The following is an 18,614-nucleotide window of genomic DNA, read 5'->3' as shown; positions in this document are numbered from 1 at the left end:
GGAAACATCTGCCATATTTCTGATGCATATGGATGAGAAAATGCACACCTCGTGTCACAGTGGATGCGAAGTGACAGCTAAATCTATCAGCGGCAACAGCATGGGGCGCAGGTCGAGGCCGAAATGGCTGGGATTTGATGTGAAAGAAAAAAATGGTGTTATATTAGCCTCAGCACAGGGTTGTGGACCGGACAGTGATGCAGTGTGTTTGCTTTGAAAGTTAAGTGAAGCCTACATGGCACAAAGGGACGCACATTCTATTCCTTAATGTCTATGTTTATATCATGGCCCTTGGCATGCGTCTGCAGCTAGAATTAAGCAACCCAGGCAGTGGTTACTCCCCCCCCAAAAAATGAGACATGAATCCTTTCCCACTTATCCCTGATCAGCTTGTGCACTGCTACAAGTCTGACTTTGTGGTCTGGAAATTGTTAGAAATTCTCCAAATTGCACTACAGGGGCCTATATATATATATATATACATATATATATATATATATATATGTGTGTGTATATGTATATATATATGAGTGTGAGTGACTGCGCGCGTGTGCTGTAGTCTAACTGGCAATCCTACCTCCTTCCTTTTCAGTGAGCACGCAAGGGCCATGGAGAAGCCATGTCTTTGTGCTACTGCGGTTGGAACAATCCTCTTTTGGGACATCAGCAGGGAGCTAATGGAAGCTTTGATACAGCTCCCTAAATCCTATAATGGCGGCTCAGCTGGTAGTCTAGCTCTGGTGTCTTTCTGGCATCTCATAGCGTACACCGATTAATTTGGCCAGTTAAGGAAGATGGATGTATTGCTCAAAATTGTAGAATGCCCAAAGCAACATTTGAGACTTTTGCTTAGAGGCAAGCTTGCCAATGGGAAGATTTCTCAGCAGTTTTGTGCCTCTCAAAAGGCTCCAGCCTTCTGGGAAATGGAACACATGTTGTGCAGGACAATCTGCTTCCAACTTCAGCCTTCTTCACATGTACTGAGTATGCATGCTCATTTTGAACTTACATATATTCCCAACCCAATATAATGTGAATAAGCTTTCTAGCAACACTGCTGAAATCTCTGTTCACAAAAGTAAGGGCTCAACTGGTTGGGTAAGTAAGTGTTTGATATGTGGTCACCAGTTTGCACTGAGTTTAAAAGCCTTTCATTTTGATAGTAAACACAATTAATTTTTACCTGGTGGTTTGTTTTTTTGACCTGCTATTGAATCTATATTTCTGCCTTATTCCTAAACACCAGTACCACAAAACCTGCAAATGGGCGTACACCTCATATACATTGATAATAATACATGATAATTGCACTATTGATCTCAGTTTAATTACCAATGGGAGATAATTACAGCATAAAGAACACTTTTCACAGTAGGCATGAATGAACACCTTTCTTACCAGTCTCAGAAAAGAGGCATAAAGGTGAAAGAGCATTTAACTATATTTGCACTATTGAGTCTAGGCGAGGGCACCCAAGCAGGCAGAATCAGATGCCCCTCTGCTGCAATGGAGGCCAGTTTGCAGAGTTTGCCATCCAACTCCTTACAAGAATACAAACTTCACAGGCATGCCCAGAGGTTATAGTGTGCACCATACAAAGTCGCATATTTGCAGGCATCTAGTGGATTAGAAGAAAGAGGTGAACGCATCTTATAGTTATGGTTTCACCTTAATTATCACCTCCTGCTTTTTTTTAAAGCCAGTGCAATTTTTTTAGGACCAGGAATGATTTGTAACTATTACTAACTTTACGATTAACTTTAGTGAGGTATTTCCTGATGTCCAAAAGTTATCTAAGTAATTCTGTCAATAAGTCAATGACACGCGTCCCAGATTGGAGTGTGTTTGCAGTATGCTTTTTTCTCCGAGCTACAACTATGTCAGTTGCTCTTGATCCCCTTTTTTCTGCTTCGTCTTTTGGCCTCTATCCTTTCCCATTGTTGCATAGTCCCTAAACTGAAAAGCTGGGGCCTAAAAGCTGCAGTATGACCGCTAGTGTATCACTGTCTCCCAGTTTCTCATAAAAGCATATCTCAACTGTGGAGGCGAAATAACAAACCACCTACTAACGATTTGCAACAACACATGAATACATTTTCAAACTAAAATACCTTGAGCCATTCCAAATGTTCCCATATTCTACCACTTAACCCGGGCCCCTGCTATTTCATTTGAAACCCCTTGTGAATGGAACTGGAATACAAAAGCAGGTGAAGATCACAAACAATACTTTACTGTCAGACAGAAGGCCTCACAGTGTGTAATCAAACTCAGAAGAGAAACTGAGATCTGCATTTCTCAGCAAGCCCCTCTCAGCCCTTAGTAATAACCGTTGGATGCTGAGTATTAGGAGCTCAGTTTGCTATGCACGGTACAGAATAACTTCCATTTCTGGCAGAGCTTGTTGTTTACGTCTTCTGGGAAGGAAACGCGCCCAAACTTTTATTAAAATACTGCGATTACTTCTTGGCACTCTTTGACATGCTTATTGCACGAGCCGTCTGCTGAACCGTGAAGCTGGTTATATACTGACTTCTCTGTAAAAAGCTTTTCGATCTCCCCTGACTTGGACTCAGAGCACACACCATGCATACAAATTCACCAAAGTGGGTGGCATGTTGGCCTCCGCGTGGAAGAAAGCTGGTTATTTTATACCTTTTTTCTGCAACGCTGCAATTACCTCTCAGAAACAGCCGTCAAAGCTCACTCCGCCTACCACATTTTTGAAGAGGTGGTGGACTGAGATATATATTTGGTTGGAGGTCACCGACAACAGCTCTCCTGAAGATGCTTTAGATTTGTTACTCAGACGCCTGCAGTTAACAAACAAGGGAGCCTCGAGGATCAGTTTAACGCGGCATTAAGAAGGGCCATCTTGGCTAGGTACCCTCATGCTTATGGGCTGACTATTTTTGGGAGTGACTGCGACTTTTTATCTGCAGCCTGTCATTTAATTTTATTGAGAAGCCATTTCGAAAATTTAAATCACAACTAAATTACGTGGTTCAATTTTACTATTTTTTTAACTCAAAAGAATGGAAGACAGTGTCGACTCGCTGAGGAGTGGAAAGTGTGACCTTAAGGCTACACACAGATTTCATAAGGGATGTTCAACCCGCTAAGCTTACCACTTGATTGGTTTTCGGTCTGTCTCAGCCCAAAGTATTTTTTTTTTGTTTAAAGTCATCACCTGTCTTATATGCAGAAAAACTCATACTGGGCAGAAAAACAGAAGCACTTCTGCATCTCCTTTATTTGAGTTGGTATTTCAAAGCCAGTTTTCCACTTCCATCACAGGGATACCTGCTTACGCAGCCAATCAGAAACAACTATAAAATCTGACATCAGCTGTTTCTGAAATGTCCAATAGGAAGGGCAGGCACATCACGCTGTGGGAATGTGTACTTAAAAGTGCAGGACTACACAATGACTGGTTACAAAGCTTTTGTTGGCATATGGGACCAGCTATGCACCTCTGCTCGGAGTAGGCGAGTCTTTCCAGTGGAGCCGCTACATCGTTGACTAGCAAGTCAAGCTTTCATTTAATTCAAAGGTGCTGAAGACAATCCCATTATTTAATGAAATCAAATGCAACTGGATGAAACATGAATACAGATGATGTCCTCACAATCCCGGGTTTTCAACTTGCCTGAGCCGAGATCCAACAATCAGAACCCACAGAAGCAGGTGCTCTGAATTTAAATTCTATTTATTTATCTTGTAAAATTAGCAAGTAAAAAATAACAACTAAGGTTTCATTCTATATACTTAATAATGTATATAATCCAAACTAGCTCAATTATTAAATATCTTTCCCACGGTTGAAACAGACTTACTTTGTAGAACACTGGAGCTGTGGCAAGAAGGCTGTACGGCACTTTCTCACGGCATTGCCAATTGGGACTCTCACACTGCCACAAGGCACACTCACTAAGACTGTTCTGACAATCTTCTGATCATTCCAACCAGTCATTCAACAGCCAATGCTCAGATACCCTCATGATCAGTTTGAAGATTTTCAATAAAAGTCCACATGACATATACATTTGCTTCCTACAGGTAACACGTTTTATGAGTTGACTGGCCAACGTTTTCCTGGAATTGTTGGATTAAGAAGTAAACAAGACAAAATTGTAAAATTGCAAAAATAAAAAATACAGTATTGACTAAAAATCACCTAAAAAAATGGTGCTCCATATTATAAGGCATTTGAAAAAAAGAATGTGAAGCATGATTTAATACTATGATGCCAGATGTGTGATGCTAAGGGCTTCCGCACATTCTGAAATAGGTTTGTTCTACATCCAAATAGAATTTGAGTACTTCACCTTTCCAGTATGACTAGATACATTCAGTGGAACCACCTCACCCAACTGAGATCAGGCCTCTTTTCTCTGAGAGACATACTACAAGTGATGGACCACAAATGGTCCACATACAATATACAGCTCATCTACGTGCCCAATGGTGATCAAGCCAAAACTTTTTCAAGTAATGAAATGACCTGAATCAATATGGCTTACAAAAATGGTTAAAAAAAGTGTATACAACTTAAACTCTGTCTGCAGAAGGTTGCTGGCTGTCATCGTTAATGAAGTGCCTCTGAGACAGCACACGTTTCTTGGGTGACATTACCTGGCAGCCTATCGGGATGGAAGGTGGACAGAGGACGGTTAGGGTTCTGTTCTCTGCCACTGGCAGCTGCACACTACAACTATCAATGGAGGAAGGTGGCGCTACCTTCATTTATTTACACAGCGATTCTGCTCTAATTGGTGTATTCCGTATCCAACTGGCTCCAGTGGGCCACTGAAGCCAAATTTGGGTCTGGAAAGTTAACAACCCTACAAATCACCAGCCAGGTCTGTTTACGTCTGCACGGGCTGCCTTGTGTAATGCCTCTTTCTAAGAAAAAAAGGCAAACATTTAAGGGAGGGAAAAAAACTTCTTATGATCTACAAAAACTGAAAGAGTAAAGGGGGAGAAGGGTGAAGCGGCATAAAGATCTTTTCATTTGCAAGTCTGTCTGGCTTTCTTCTTCGGGTCTCTCGCGTGAAGTCTTTTGACGAGAACACACAAACACCCTTTGCTTGCCTCAGCGCCGCACACACAGGGCCCTGTTTCTCAAAGATGGTTCCCATGGGACGGGCGTTTTCAGAAGCGCTTTCAGACGAGGGCCCACGGAGTCCATATCCATCTTAACTGTCACAACCAAAGCTGCGATCTCCACTGAGTTAAATCTTTCCTAAAGATACGATTGTATATTCGGCTCAATAAAGCAGCGTGACTAAGCACTCTCCCCCAAGAGGTCGATTTATTAAGTAACATCTCTTTAAACCTCGAAAAAACTCTGCAGCGAAATTTTGATCTTTCGAACTGAAAATAAGGGCGCAGGGACTCTGCTCTGTTCGGCAAACGTCGCAGCTGGAAGGCGCCGCGAAGACTCATTAGAACAGTTTGGTGCAGAAAGGAAATGCGCAGCTCATCTCCTCCCCGCTGGCTTTTCTACTCCAGGTATAATGGATGAGCGTAGGCGCTGGGGGAACTAGGCCAGAATAATGATGGCTGCTGAAGCTGGGGTCAGAGTGGTGCAAAGAAAGAGAGGAGAAGGAAGGGTGAGAGAAAGAGCGGAAGTTGGAGAGAGGTGGACAGGCGCGAGTGATGGGGCGAGGAGGATGTACGAGAAAGATGGAAAAAAGCGGGGCGGCTGAGACAGAGAAGGGTAGAGAGAGCAGGTGGGGGCGAGAAAGGGTTGTAAGAGGGGAGAAAGAAGAGAAAGAAGGGGAGGGTGACGGAAGGAAACAGACAGAAGAATGGAGAGGGGGAATGGAATAGAGAAGAAAAGGAAGAGGGTGAAGAGCTCTTCCAGAGAGAGGCCGACAGGGAGCTCCGGGGCACAGGCGATGCAGGGGAGACGGGAAGAGAGCGGAGGTGGCATGAACATTAAAGCGGGAATTAGGGAAGGAAGAGGCAGCAAGAGAGAGAAGAGATGTAGAGAAAGGAAAGAAGAGGGATGGGCAGCGAGAGAATGAGTGGGAAAGGAAAGAAAAAGAAAGGAAGAAAAGACACGCATCAAGGAAAGAGTGAGGCAGGGCAAAAGGATGGTAAAGGAGAGAGAGTTACAGCAACTAAACCGGGAGGGGGGCTTAGGAAGCAAGAGAGGGAGACGGGGACACATTCATGTTTGAGAGGGAAAGACAGATGGAGACAAAGGTAAAATGAGAGGGTGGGGGTATTGAGTAGAGCAAAAGGTACAATGGAGGCATGTGTGCTCGCACCAAAAAGGGGGTCAGGGCTAGTCCATCTTTCAACAAACCAACTAGTCTTACATTCATAGCATAATCATTTGATGTGCTGTACTCTTCAGTGAAACCAATGTGATGTCCTGCTCTGGGAGACTTTCACCGGCCCAGTGTGGACTGGAGAACCAGAATGGCAGCTATGGCGAGCGCGAGAGAGCCGGACTGAGTGGACTCTATCCTGGGGCCCTCCTACGAAACCTAGCTGTACCACCCTTATACACAATGGCCTCGACTTTTCGAAAAGTAGGTAGTTTGTCCAAAATAAACCTGGCCTTTGTTTCCCCCACTTGAAATAACAACATTTGTTGGAAATGGCAAGTGCCAGTCTAGCTTAAGAGGGCAGGAAGGGCCAATGGCCGTGCCTTTGATGGCACAATGGGTTAGCACACAGGCATTGCAAGTGATATTTGCGAAGTTCAATTTCAAACAAATACATATTGCTTTGGGGATTTCTCACACCACATATTTCTGCCTCTCTATGTTTAGCCCGGGGTAGATACTTTGCCAGATTCGGAAGTGTGTTGTTTTCCTGGGAGCAGATCACTGCTGGAGACGCAAAGCTCTCGCCTCGAAGGACTGTAACTACAGGACTGCAAAGAGGCTCAGGCTCAGATTTGTGTATTCAAATAAGCCTTTCGGTTTGCATATGAAATCATAATTGAATGAATATTCACTCAGTAGATGCACTATTATTAGGTCCACCACCCATGCACACTTTCAGCTGCCTCTCAAAAACTTGTCACCTTGCCAGGCCTTTACTCGTTTCATTCATCCGCACTTAGGCTGGTATTTAAATCAAAGGGCGGAAGGCTTTCACACGATGCGTCTCCACCCAGGCCACATCAACTGTCCTACATTACACGGCCGTGTTTGGATCCAAAGCGTGCATAGTGTGCCTGAGTCAAGCTGATGGGTAAACTTGGGCCATCGCCTGCAGTGCATTCTCTAAGCCTGTTATACCCAAACATGCTTCTCAAAACCATGATTCACATCCCGCTTAGGAAAGGGCTCTCTGGTTTCCGGCTGTGTGGACAAATCATAGCTGTGAGTGCTCAACCCTTAATCCAGAAAAATAGGTAGGGGTCCCTTATTACCGAGGGTGAGATATAAGAATTGCTGACTTTGCTAAGACACTTCATACTATTTTTAAGAGTGAATATAGGTTTAGAAGTGAAATACATTAGCTGCATGACGCGGGTCGCCCAAATCAACCAAGGATGATTTGTGCTCCCAGTACTGATCACAGGAGTCCATGATTTATTTATCTGTGATCCCAGGGATTTACTCCACCACCAGGATTTGCTCCACCAAAGTCCTTCTCCTGGGAGAAATAAGCATTCTCCCATTCTAGCCAAGAGGCTTCTGATGGTACTGTGCGCCTTATTGCGGTCAAAACATCGACCTTTACATCTTCTGGGAACTTTTTCTTGACCTCGAAATAGGGTGACACAGACAGGAGTGAATATAGTTAATATAGCTACACTTACCCTTGATGATATTTTGGGAGTGGACACCCTGGTTATATGTGTAGGTTGATACTGTGGAAAGCGATAATGTGAGATACAACCCTTCTGAATCACTTAGGCATAACGGACAAATTCCTACCCAAGTAAATTCTGCCTTGATAAACCCAGGACAGATCAATATCAAGGCCTCACTGGAGGCTGCATAGGGAGGTTAAGAATGCAAGGGTCAACATGCAACATTGTGTTTTAAAGACAGCATTTGTTTTGAAGGTGCTAACCTCTCCCCTACTGAGGTCCTACTAACTCAATAGCCCTACAAAGTCAATAGGTCCCATCTTTTGCCCAAGTGCCTAATTCATAATGTGTGAGTTTGGGCACAAGAACTGTTGCCTTTAATTCTTCTCTGACAGAAGACAATGTCATAGGCACCTTGAACTTGATTCATATACTGCGTGTATGCCAGCCTGCTTTTATTTTATATTTTATTTTACTAAACTGCTTTTATGATCTTCTTAACTGAGCAGGATGGTGAAGTTTCTTCGTAAAGGACCTTAATCATGGACCTTGTTATTCTTGCATGCCACCAATTTGGTACATACAGTTTTCCCACACCAGCAGTTTTGCCATCACCTCTCTGAGTGACTATAAGCATTTATTTCAAATAAAGCTGATGAACATTTAGTAAACTTTACACTACGGCACACATGACAGGTACTATAACTACAGCCCCATAGTGCTTACGAGAATGAAGAGATAAGTGTGGGGAGAATTCTTACCTGCTTGATTGGTGGTGACTGTGACGGAGACCGCCTGCTCCTTACTAGGATTCTGCTTGGACACACCATTCACCGCCCAGATCTCGAATGTGTAGTTGGTATGGGCCTGGAGGTCAGTGATGGACACCTTGGTGCTTGCGAGGCTGCTCTGTTGAGGAGTGTAGTGCACACCACTGCCGCAAGGACGGCAATGGCTCAGGTCGGCCCCACACCTCTTGCACACCACATTGTACGAGATGTCATGACGGCCCCCTGTATTTTGGGGAGTGCTCCACTCCAGGTTCACAGAAGTCTCGTTGACATTGGAAATCAGATTCAGTGGCGAGGATGGGGGTCCTTAAAAAAAACACAGAATTCCACCAATAGGAAAATGTTGTCAATACAGGTGTGTTAAGAATGGAAGCACACAGCATACATATTTAAAACAACATACACTTATAACAAAAATCTGCCAGCTGTAGGCACACGGCAGACAGCAGTAATTCTATATTGCCAAGCACCCTGAGTAAGTAGCACTCCTCCCACCTACCATATATTTTACAATGTACCCAGGCCCTTCATTAAGAATATACCTGAACCGTTTCCACCTTGATCGTAAACTATAATTTGCTCTGGCTCCAGTTAAACTTATATAAAAACCTCAATAAGTCTTGCAAAAGTTTTATGGGCAATGCTTTAGCTAAACATTCACATGGCAGCCTATACTTGGCTTTCAGGAAAGTTCACAAATTTAGTTTTAATACTGTACGCACAAGTTGCGTTCTTAATGACAGAAAAATATTAAAACTTCCTAGACGCTAAGTTATTTGTTAGCTAGATATTCTGTATACCAAGTTTAGGGCGTCTCGCTTAAATGGTTTCTAAATTTTTGATACAGGTGGTAAAACATAAACGGATTCTGGCTCATATGTGCCCGACGGTTATTTTCAAAAAGAAAAACACATTTTAAAACTGCGGAATCCAATTGAACAGAGGGCAAATACTAAATCATGCCCTTGTTTAATATGTCTGCAAATTTTGCCGGAAATTGAGGGCGTTATTAATAAGCAAACTGCAAGGTCAGCATCGGCATGAACTCCATTCGCAGATGCCTTTCATTAAAAAGACATAAGGACTCCAGTATTTCACTGTGACTGAGCAGTGATATTGGCATCTAAGAACATCCGCAGTGTAACAGAGAACACAGTGGGACTACTCGGATTATGCCATTCAGATGTATTTCCGCATAACTGTAGATGTATTGAACTTGCCACATAATACATATTCTGCTGCATAACTTGCAGATTTCAATGCCAATGGATCAAAAGCTACTGGGAGAAACTCTGCAAGTGGTGCCCTGCTGAGGCAAATCATAGGCAAAGGCTGTTCTCGATGTCAAACTGGTACTATTCAGGTTATACTTTTTCTTGGGGAGGATGAAATGCGTGTAGGGATGAAACAAAAGGCGAAATAATACTGCCACAAATGTGTCACATTATGCTGCATAATTTGCTTTTTCTTGCTTCGTATTCTATCAACGTGCCACATAATTTGATACTTACTATGTGCATAGTACTAGAGGCCCTGATGCACAGAGCATCAAATGTTCATCACTGGGGTTGGTTCACTTTCAGCTAAACACATAAAAACCTACAATCACATTATTTGTTTCCTATTATTTCACCGGTTGGGTGAAAAGGTGAGCCCTGCTAGAAATTGCAGAAAGCACACAATCTTTCTTGAATTTCCTGCAAAACGCGAGCCGCGGAGTTCCCATGTTACATGAAATGTAGTTCCCTTGCTGGCAGCATTTCTTGACATTATTTTCTTTTCCGCACATTCCAGAATGAAGGTTTGAGTTAGTCTAAAGTTTCTTGGGTTTATTTAGTAACAATTTAATGGTTTCGTCCCTCGTTTCACGTGGGAAAAAAAAGTGCGGCAGTGAATCAAGGACCCTGGAAGCTAAGCCACTAATCAGTATGTGGGACGAGCGTGGCAGTGTCCACACAGGGAAGCAGCCGAGTGGAAAACTAGGCAGGGAGCAGATGCCGGCGGGTCAGCGAGATGATCCGCGGCCGTCCTCCCCCCCCCCCACCCCCGTATGTAAGGGATGAGGGTTCCGGGGCCCATGCCAAGTGGCCATCCCGCAGCCAGGCAGGGGCAAAGCAACTTCCTTTCCTGGAGGCAGGGAGCCCAGGGAGGAGAGGGCAACACCACACTTGGCATATTCATGTCTACTTTAATTATGTAAAAGTGACAACTCTTCCATCCCCCGCGATGAACGGGGCTGATCGAGCAAACCCCGGAAGAGGAGACTAAAAGATAGATGGAAGGGGATTGGGAGAGGGGTTGTGGTCCATTGTCCGTGGATGGCCACACTGAGCTGGTGTTTAAGGAAGACGCCCATCCCATTAATACTCCACCTAGACAGAACTATTTCTCGAAAACTTTCACTTCACGGTGGGCTGATAAATAAGAACCTTTGTCCAGATAAAAATTGTGCCAAATAAAAATATTAATTTTATACAACAAATGTCACGAGAGGAGAAGTGAGTATTTTTATTCGCGGACCCTCAAATTGATGTAACTCCTGCCCTTGCAACCCAAAAGCAAAAAATATACATTTATGTCCATATATATTATTCACAATACTGATACTTTATTTTGACGCAAACAGAAAGCTACAACTGCTGCATAAGCATAACATCCTAGCTCGAGGGGCACATATTCAGAGATCTTTCTATTATTGACTGGTACGTATTTTTTCACCCTAAAATGAAAACCTGTATCGAGGGAACTGTATTCTCTACCAGACGCCTCTACACATAAAATAAAACAACACAGGCCCAAATGTACTAAACTCCACACTGTGTTGCATGAAATTAATCAGGACTGCGTTGTGCAAATGGTAAAAAAACACGATGTCACTGTAGCCCTTGCTCTAGAAATTCATTTTAGTGTTAGACTAGAGAGGAAAGGCGACTCAGCACTGTCTCACATGAGATTTGTACTTGATGTACACTCTCCGGTGCAAATTTCAAAATAAGTAAAATCATCCATGTGTAAAGGCACGTTCAATGTGACATTTTGCTATAATTACGCATTTTATGCCTAGGAACTTTAAGAAAGTTTCACGTGGGAACTTTAAGAAAGAACTTTAAGAAAGTTTCCACCTACTCCTTTTTTGAGTCTGTTTCATGTGGTGTTAGGGTTTCTCAAAACACCACAACAGGTCATTCTCCTTTAGTAGATCTGGCTCTGCATGAGAAAGGACAGGTACAATTCCCACCATGTTTCACGTCAAAACTGCGCTAAATGGCAGTAAATGTGAACAGCGATGAGAGATATTTTCGGCTCTGCAAAATTCCCTGCTGATATGTATGACTTTTAATGTGAGGTATACTATACCCTTGAGTGAAAATTTCACACAAGCTTCAATCAACCCACACCAAACTGAAGACCAGCCTTGCGAACCCGCCCATCCCATCATGCAACACTAAATTCTGATTTGTGCTAATTCTCACGCTGAGAAGCAGTCCTGTTCAAGAGCTGCTGCCCATGTTCCTTGTCTGCTTAGTCAGATCGTTTCATGTGCATTCCTGGCTGGGTGTAGAAGGGAGACGAGACTATTCATGGTACATTCAATTGCTATTTACCAGTGCTGGCCAGTTATACAAGCTTGGGCTGAGACAAACTCACCTCAACTCTAGATCAAGGGAGTTTGTTATTAGAAGGTGTGGCGAACAATATAATTGGAGGTGAAAGTTTCAGAAACATAAAAGATCCATTGGCGGCAGGATGGGTTTTCTTCAGTTCTGAGAAGGGAACATCAGCTCAGTGCACAAAAAGCATCAGCTCACCCCTTGACCTGGATTCGAACTAAAATACTCCATCCTTGCTATGACATTTTCATAAGACGTGCAATAATTAAATAATACTCACTTTTCATATTTATAACTTTTACCAATTATATTATATTGTTGGTATTGTTTTAATAACATTTTATGAGTTTTTATTCTTTGATATACTGTTTGTTTTTGCAGCTTACATTTTTTATCTTTTTCTAAGATGTGCACTATTTCTTCCTATGCATATATCTCAATCCTTAACTTTACTGTTCCAATTTTTTTTTCTCTTTCCCTATAACACTATTATTACTAATTCTCCTTCTAATCTTCCCTTTCTCTTTCCCTAGTTAGAATTTCCTTTCTCACTTTAACTTGCTACACGTTTTATCACTTTCGTTTTGATTTTGGTTTACTCATATTATTATAATCAACTAGTGTTTGTATTCATTATCCTGTTGTAAGCCACAATTGCTATCATAAGTATGGATTATAAACATACTCATAATAAACTTTAATACTTAAATAACACTCACCAGATTTAAGATATTATCATGCAAAATTTTGCACTTTGACATTTCATGTCATTTTATGCATAAGGCTGCTTCGAGCAGAACGCAACATATACATTTTCTGCTCTAATAAGCCCCCTGCTGGCATTGCAGGACTTTTTTAAGTGAGGTATGCCCATGTGCAAAAATGTAATTCTAGGTACTAGCAATTTTAGTAAAATTTTACAGGAAAAAAATCACGATTTTTCATACTCTTACCTTCGGTATCTTAATAAAATTAGTAACACTAATATTAATATAAGCAAGAACACTTCTGCCACTCGGCATACTTCTATGAATGATCACATCCCATTCCGCACCTCCAGTGACATTACAGTGCTCATTTGTTCCATAGCAAAGTTAGCACCATGTCAGTGTACCAGTTTTTTACCCATTTATTAAACCACTTTCTGTTCTGCAGGTGCACAACACTGTTAACAAATAGTTCAATGGTACTGAGCAGAGCCACTGAGTTTCAAACCGCTTCCCTATAGGCTGACAAGAAGGTGAAAGGGCCTATCACACTGCTGTGGGCCTATACGTTGCACCCTGTAGTGGGTTGACACAATGGCATTGGGTAAGGTAGTTATAGACAGCTTCCCTGCCAGGCAGCACACACGACTAACAGCGGAGACACTGAATTTTATGTTCTATAGCACTTATGGTTTGTTGCGATCTGTAAGCAGGACCTGGTGTCTGATACAGTCATACCGGCAAGTGTAATGCATGTCTATAACTATGCACAAACACATACCAAGTACTGCAGCCAACATATACATATATATATATATATATATATATATATATATATATATATATATATATATATATATATATACACACATATACACAAACCAGCAAGCATTCAAATCAATGCTATCTCTTTAATAACTAATTCTAGTACTAAACGAATCAGTGATGTTATTCTCTCGGGCTGGACTAGAAAAGTTGCTAAGACTCTCTGGTGGAGCGCGGGCACCTAACGCTATGTCCAGCAGCTGGAGAGTGACCCCCACACTGATTGGCACACTTCGAACTTACTGTGACAGAAAAATCGTTTTTACAAAGGATAAGATTTCAAAGTAAGTGACTAAGCTGAGGATCTCAAATAATCTGTCCCAGATCACACAGTAGGAATCAGGATATGAAGTTGGAATTCTCCACTCGCACCAGACGCCTTAGTCACTGGCTCACACCATCTTCCTTAATCACTTGATTGCAAAACGTGTTTTTCCTGCCGTTGCTGCATCACTTAGTCAGGATATTTTTAATTCATTATTTTATCTCAGAGTCTGAGACAGCACACAGTTTGCAGCTGTAAAACAATGAATAAACCTGCCAGTGCACCTCAACAGACTTCAGAAAATCTCATACATGTCAACAGTAACCTTTCTCAGTGTCAGCCACCCTTACTACCTCCATTGTGAGGATCGATCTCGCAGCTTGGGCCTGACTGGGGTGAGCTAAAAAGGGGGCGATGATGGATGCAGAAGCCCCAGTGATGTGCCTTCCGGGTCCAAGCACAGTAAATTAAATTACAATGCAGGTGTCAGGATTTATAAGCGCAGAGGACCATGAACAAACATTGCTAGAAAAACGTCTTGAAAAGTGTTTGTTTTGCTTGACTGTATGTAATTTGTGTGTGGACCTGCCTCTATGCAGAAGCCATGACCACATAAACTGAATTCAAGAACTCCAGGGACAGACAAACAGCAGGTCGTAGTACAGAGAAAGTAAAGGTGACCTGGAAACTGTGCAAGGTCTCTGAGGCCGAAGGTGGGTAGGCCAGACAGGTCCTGTAGCGAATAAGTGACATTCATTAACGTTTGCCACAGGGTGTTTGCATGCATGGGTTCCAGCGCAAATGTGGTTGAATTCTGCGCTGAAAGTACAATGAATTGAGAGGCTTGTTAATAGAGGTTGCTTTTGCACTGAGAACTTCTGCACACTAACTTAAAATTAATGGTGCCTTCAGAGATATGTCCTTGTTTGGTTTGTTCTTGTAATTGTCCATTCCTATTTCAGCTCACAATACTAACCATGCAAGTTTCCTGAAGTACATTAGGTTTTGCATTGTGCAACTCCATTTAAAATGACATCAGATCTTTAAAGTCCCTTGACTGCTACACGTTCCCTAACTGCTCCTTGTTCTTGGGTCACACTCCTTTTTATTTTCTTCCACTTCGATGTCTTTGACTTACTAACTATATTTTTTTTTTTCGACAGTCTCATGTCAGACCTAAAGGGTTCTCAAATGCAGGGAGGATCAAGGTACCAATGACCTTTCCATCACATTAGTTTTTATAAATGAAGCATAGAGAACAATTCAAGTGTAGAGAGAGAATAGGAAAATTGCCAGCTGGTACTCCCGTTCTTGGTTTCAGCTGAGCAGAGAAGCTTCTTCTTTTGCAGAATCTGATATGTCAGACAGCTGAGTCACTCCCGTTTCTTGGGATCAGGGGGTGGGTGGACCACCACACCCACTCTGTATTAATAGAGTAAACTCAGGCTCTGGTGAAGCCTGCCTCATACACCAGCAGCCTGGTGGTCTTGGCAAGAATTGCAGAAGCCAACTTTTTCGCTCAAGGCTGAATTTCGTCTGCAAAGTTCTGACAACAAAAAGGCTACACTTAGATTTCAATGTGAATGTTCACTTTTATAAGAGGTAAACTGGTGTAAGCAGAAACTCAGACACTGCACGTTTTGGAAATGAATTTCTAGGAGACCACACAGAAGGGTTACTAGCTCACTCATGTCATTTACCTTTGCTAAAAATGTGTCTCACACTCTCAGTGAGCAATGCATTTGACGAGATAGAGGTTTTTGGTATCTATTGTTAATATACGTTGGGAAATTTCCATGAATTTAAAGTATATTGGGCTTGAAAAGGGAGACTGATTTACTTTCAGCACAACTTGCTTTTTTCAGACTGACAAAGGCAGTACAAAAGGTAGGCCAAGGCTCCTTCTGCTTTGCCCTGTTTAAGATTAATATTAGTTTTTAGAAACATAAATCTTTATGCCACCATATTGTACCATGTACAGGATTCAAAACAGTAAGTTTTATAGCTACAGTGTCCTATAAGGATCATTTATCATCCTTAGAAAGATTAACGTTTTACATCAATTGTCCAAAACACATAACCCGGTGCATTAGTCCAGTGGGTCCTTTTTCTAGGAATGAACAAAACTCAGCACCGTTTTCTAATGTTTTTTGAGAGACAACATCTGCGCTGCCAGTCGCACTGATGCACTTTGCAGAGCGCTAACACTTAAATGCAATGTATAAAATGCTAAAATAGTTTTGTTAAAAAGCAAATTATATATGTATGTGGCAACATACTACTAATAGCATATCAATAGAAATTCCCTCATCAACAGTACCACTGGCTCTAATCACATTTACCAAATGGCGTATCGTAGCTGTCCACCTCTTGGCTCTCGAGTGAGGCTGAGGCCAAGTGTTTAAGAGGGTAATCCCGTTACTGTGAATAGAGGTAAAAACAATGACCAGTGATGCAGGTTTGAAAAGCGGGCAGCCGTACTGTAATACATAAGGAGGCACATTATTTTTAGGGAGGGTATCACCGAAAGCGCGTGGCACCCGTAAAATGAGGGTGAGTTGACGGGTATATTGTGGTATAATGCCAAACACACCTAACTGCATGGGTTCCATTCTGCCGCACAGTCCCAGCCTGCTCATGCATACTTCTCATGACATGCCACAACATGACGGGCTCAAATATAACCCCAGGTAAAGTGAGGTGCGCAGCCTTCCACATGCAACTCTCGCAGCCATAAAATGGCGGCCTGCGGTTGATGCGCCGCCACCTCAGCGCGCGGGTGATGTGCGCATCCAGGTCCTCGGTGGTGCGGGACGGCGGGCCGTGACCCTGCGGGCCCGGATGCTTCATTAATCATGTACATCTCCGGACCTGTCAATAGGGCTTCACGTGTGAAGCAGAGGAGCCCTCGCGCTAATCTCTCCCCGGCTGGAAGACGGGTCAGCAGCAGTGTACGCACCGGGGATGTGGACGGTTTTGACTCGGAAATAAAGCCCGCGCTTTCCCCTGACAGTTGTGTGCGCTGCTGACGCCACTAATTGCTTTCGTTCAGCGGCCCGGCCACAGGCAGGTTTACATAAGTCCTAGCATATCCCAGGCTGGATCGCTTGTGTGTCCAATCGAGGTCGTTTATCATCGTAGCTGATGTATTTTTACAAGTGTCAGTTCCAAAATCAACAGTCCCGGTAAATGCAGCAGCCACTTGAAATGCTAGTCATCTGTTCCTTCCCTTTCCCTCCGTGCCTGACTTGGAAGAGACTGCACTCTTCGTTCCAAGTTAAGAGCAATTCATTGTTCGGCCAGTAACATGAGTTACCAGTCAATTTGGGGCTTTTGAATGATGCAGCATCACCGAGTGCGGTAATACCTTAGGGTGTTTAAAAGATATACTCATAGCCACATTCGTCCATGAAACAGGCCTAATAATGGGGACCTTCTTGTGGAAATCGGCGTGGGAACACCGGTTTCCCCAGTAATTCCACATTCTGAAGTGATCATTCAGATTTGTTAAGAAATTCTGCATCCCAAAATTACTGATCCCTGTCAGAACAAAATTACCTGATCAGGAATTTCGTAGCGCTCGTAATGAGAGCTTAACTGCAACCTTCTGTGCAGGTTAACTGGACAGTAACAACTGCTAATGCTGTACTTTCTGTCGTCTCGACCTCCGCAGTATGTTACGCGGTAATACTCTGGGCTGGCGCTCACTGAATGACTCTACCTCAGTCTGTACTTTCTCAGTCCTATCGAACTTTCCATTTTTCGATACTGAAGACTTCTATCATCGGGTCACTAATTGCCTCTCCTTGATCCCTGCAGCCCCAGGAGGCCTCGAACTTCTGTGGACTTAGAAGGCCCATGTTCTAAAAAAAGACAAGCATCCTTCTCATTTTAACCCCCCCTTCCACAGCCAGTAGCCAACTGTTACCAGTTCGAATTGGGGAAATAATATTTACATAGTCGTCTGTCAATGCACAGCTCTTGGTGTCTACAAAGCGCCCTCTAATGAGGCTCATTACTGCTGCACTCGGTGTGACTGTTGGCGCTCAGAGCTTTAAGAATTTTACTACAACTGGCAAAGCATGGAATCATATTTACAGCCCAGCGGACGTTTCCAGTTCTCAAAACATACATAAAAGCTGTAACTTTTATCTGGTACCTTTGCCTTGTTACTGGAGGGCGTGTGGAATATCTCTCGGAAGAAAAAGGCCTAGTACTAAATACTGAGCAACGGCAAAGAAAGGCAAACCAGGAATCTGAGAACGGAAAGTGACCAACAGGCAGAAGCATTAAATACAGTCCACTCTAACTACGCAGACCTCCTGTTTAGTCTCCAACTTTGATCTAGTTTCCTTACAATCACTCCCCAGTTGTCCGTCCCTGGCCTTTCCGAATTCAATTACATGTTTCTTTCCCCCACTCCTGCCACGAGGCAGTACCACTCATGCCTGACCCTTTTTAAAAGCAAAGGAAATTAAGTTGTGAAAAAGAGTAACAGTAACAACACATGCGCTGTCAAGATTCAGAGGACTGATGTACTGCAGACAACTCCAGCACTTTGGCTCCATTTGGTCATTCATGACCACGAATAAGTATGATGACTGTGGAATTACATCATATCCCTTGGGTCAG

At 42.9% G+C, this 18,614-nt stretch overlaps 1 protein-coding gene across 1 annotated transcript in view; it reads right to left on the bottom strand.

The window, feature by feature from the left end:
• The window catches only part of EPHA4 (EPH receptor A4), a 138,967-nt gene that overhangs the window by 57,585 nt on the left and 62,768 nt on the right, over window positions 1-18,614 (bottom strand). The window contains exon 5 of the mRNA XM_069213877.1: window positions 8,545-8,880. Within this exon, the coding sequence (XP_069069978.1) occupies window positions 8,545-8,880 (336 nt within the window). The remainder of the gene's footprint in view (window positions 1-8,544; window positions 8,881-18,614) is intronic.

Source organism: Pleurodeles waltl, chromosome 11 (genome assembly GCF_031143425.1).
Source record: "Pleurodeles waltl isolate 20211129_DDA chromosome 11, aPleWal1.hap1.20221129, whole genome shotgun sequence".
Lineage (NCBI taxonomy): Eukaryota > Metazoa > Chordata > Amphibia > Caudata > Salamandridae > Pleurodeles > Pleurodeles waltl.
The sequence above is the reverse complement of the archived record's forward strand: the minus strand, read 5'-3'. Positions and strand labels throughout refer to the sequence as shown.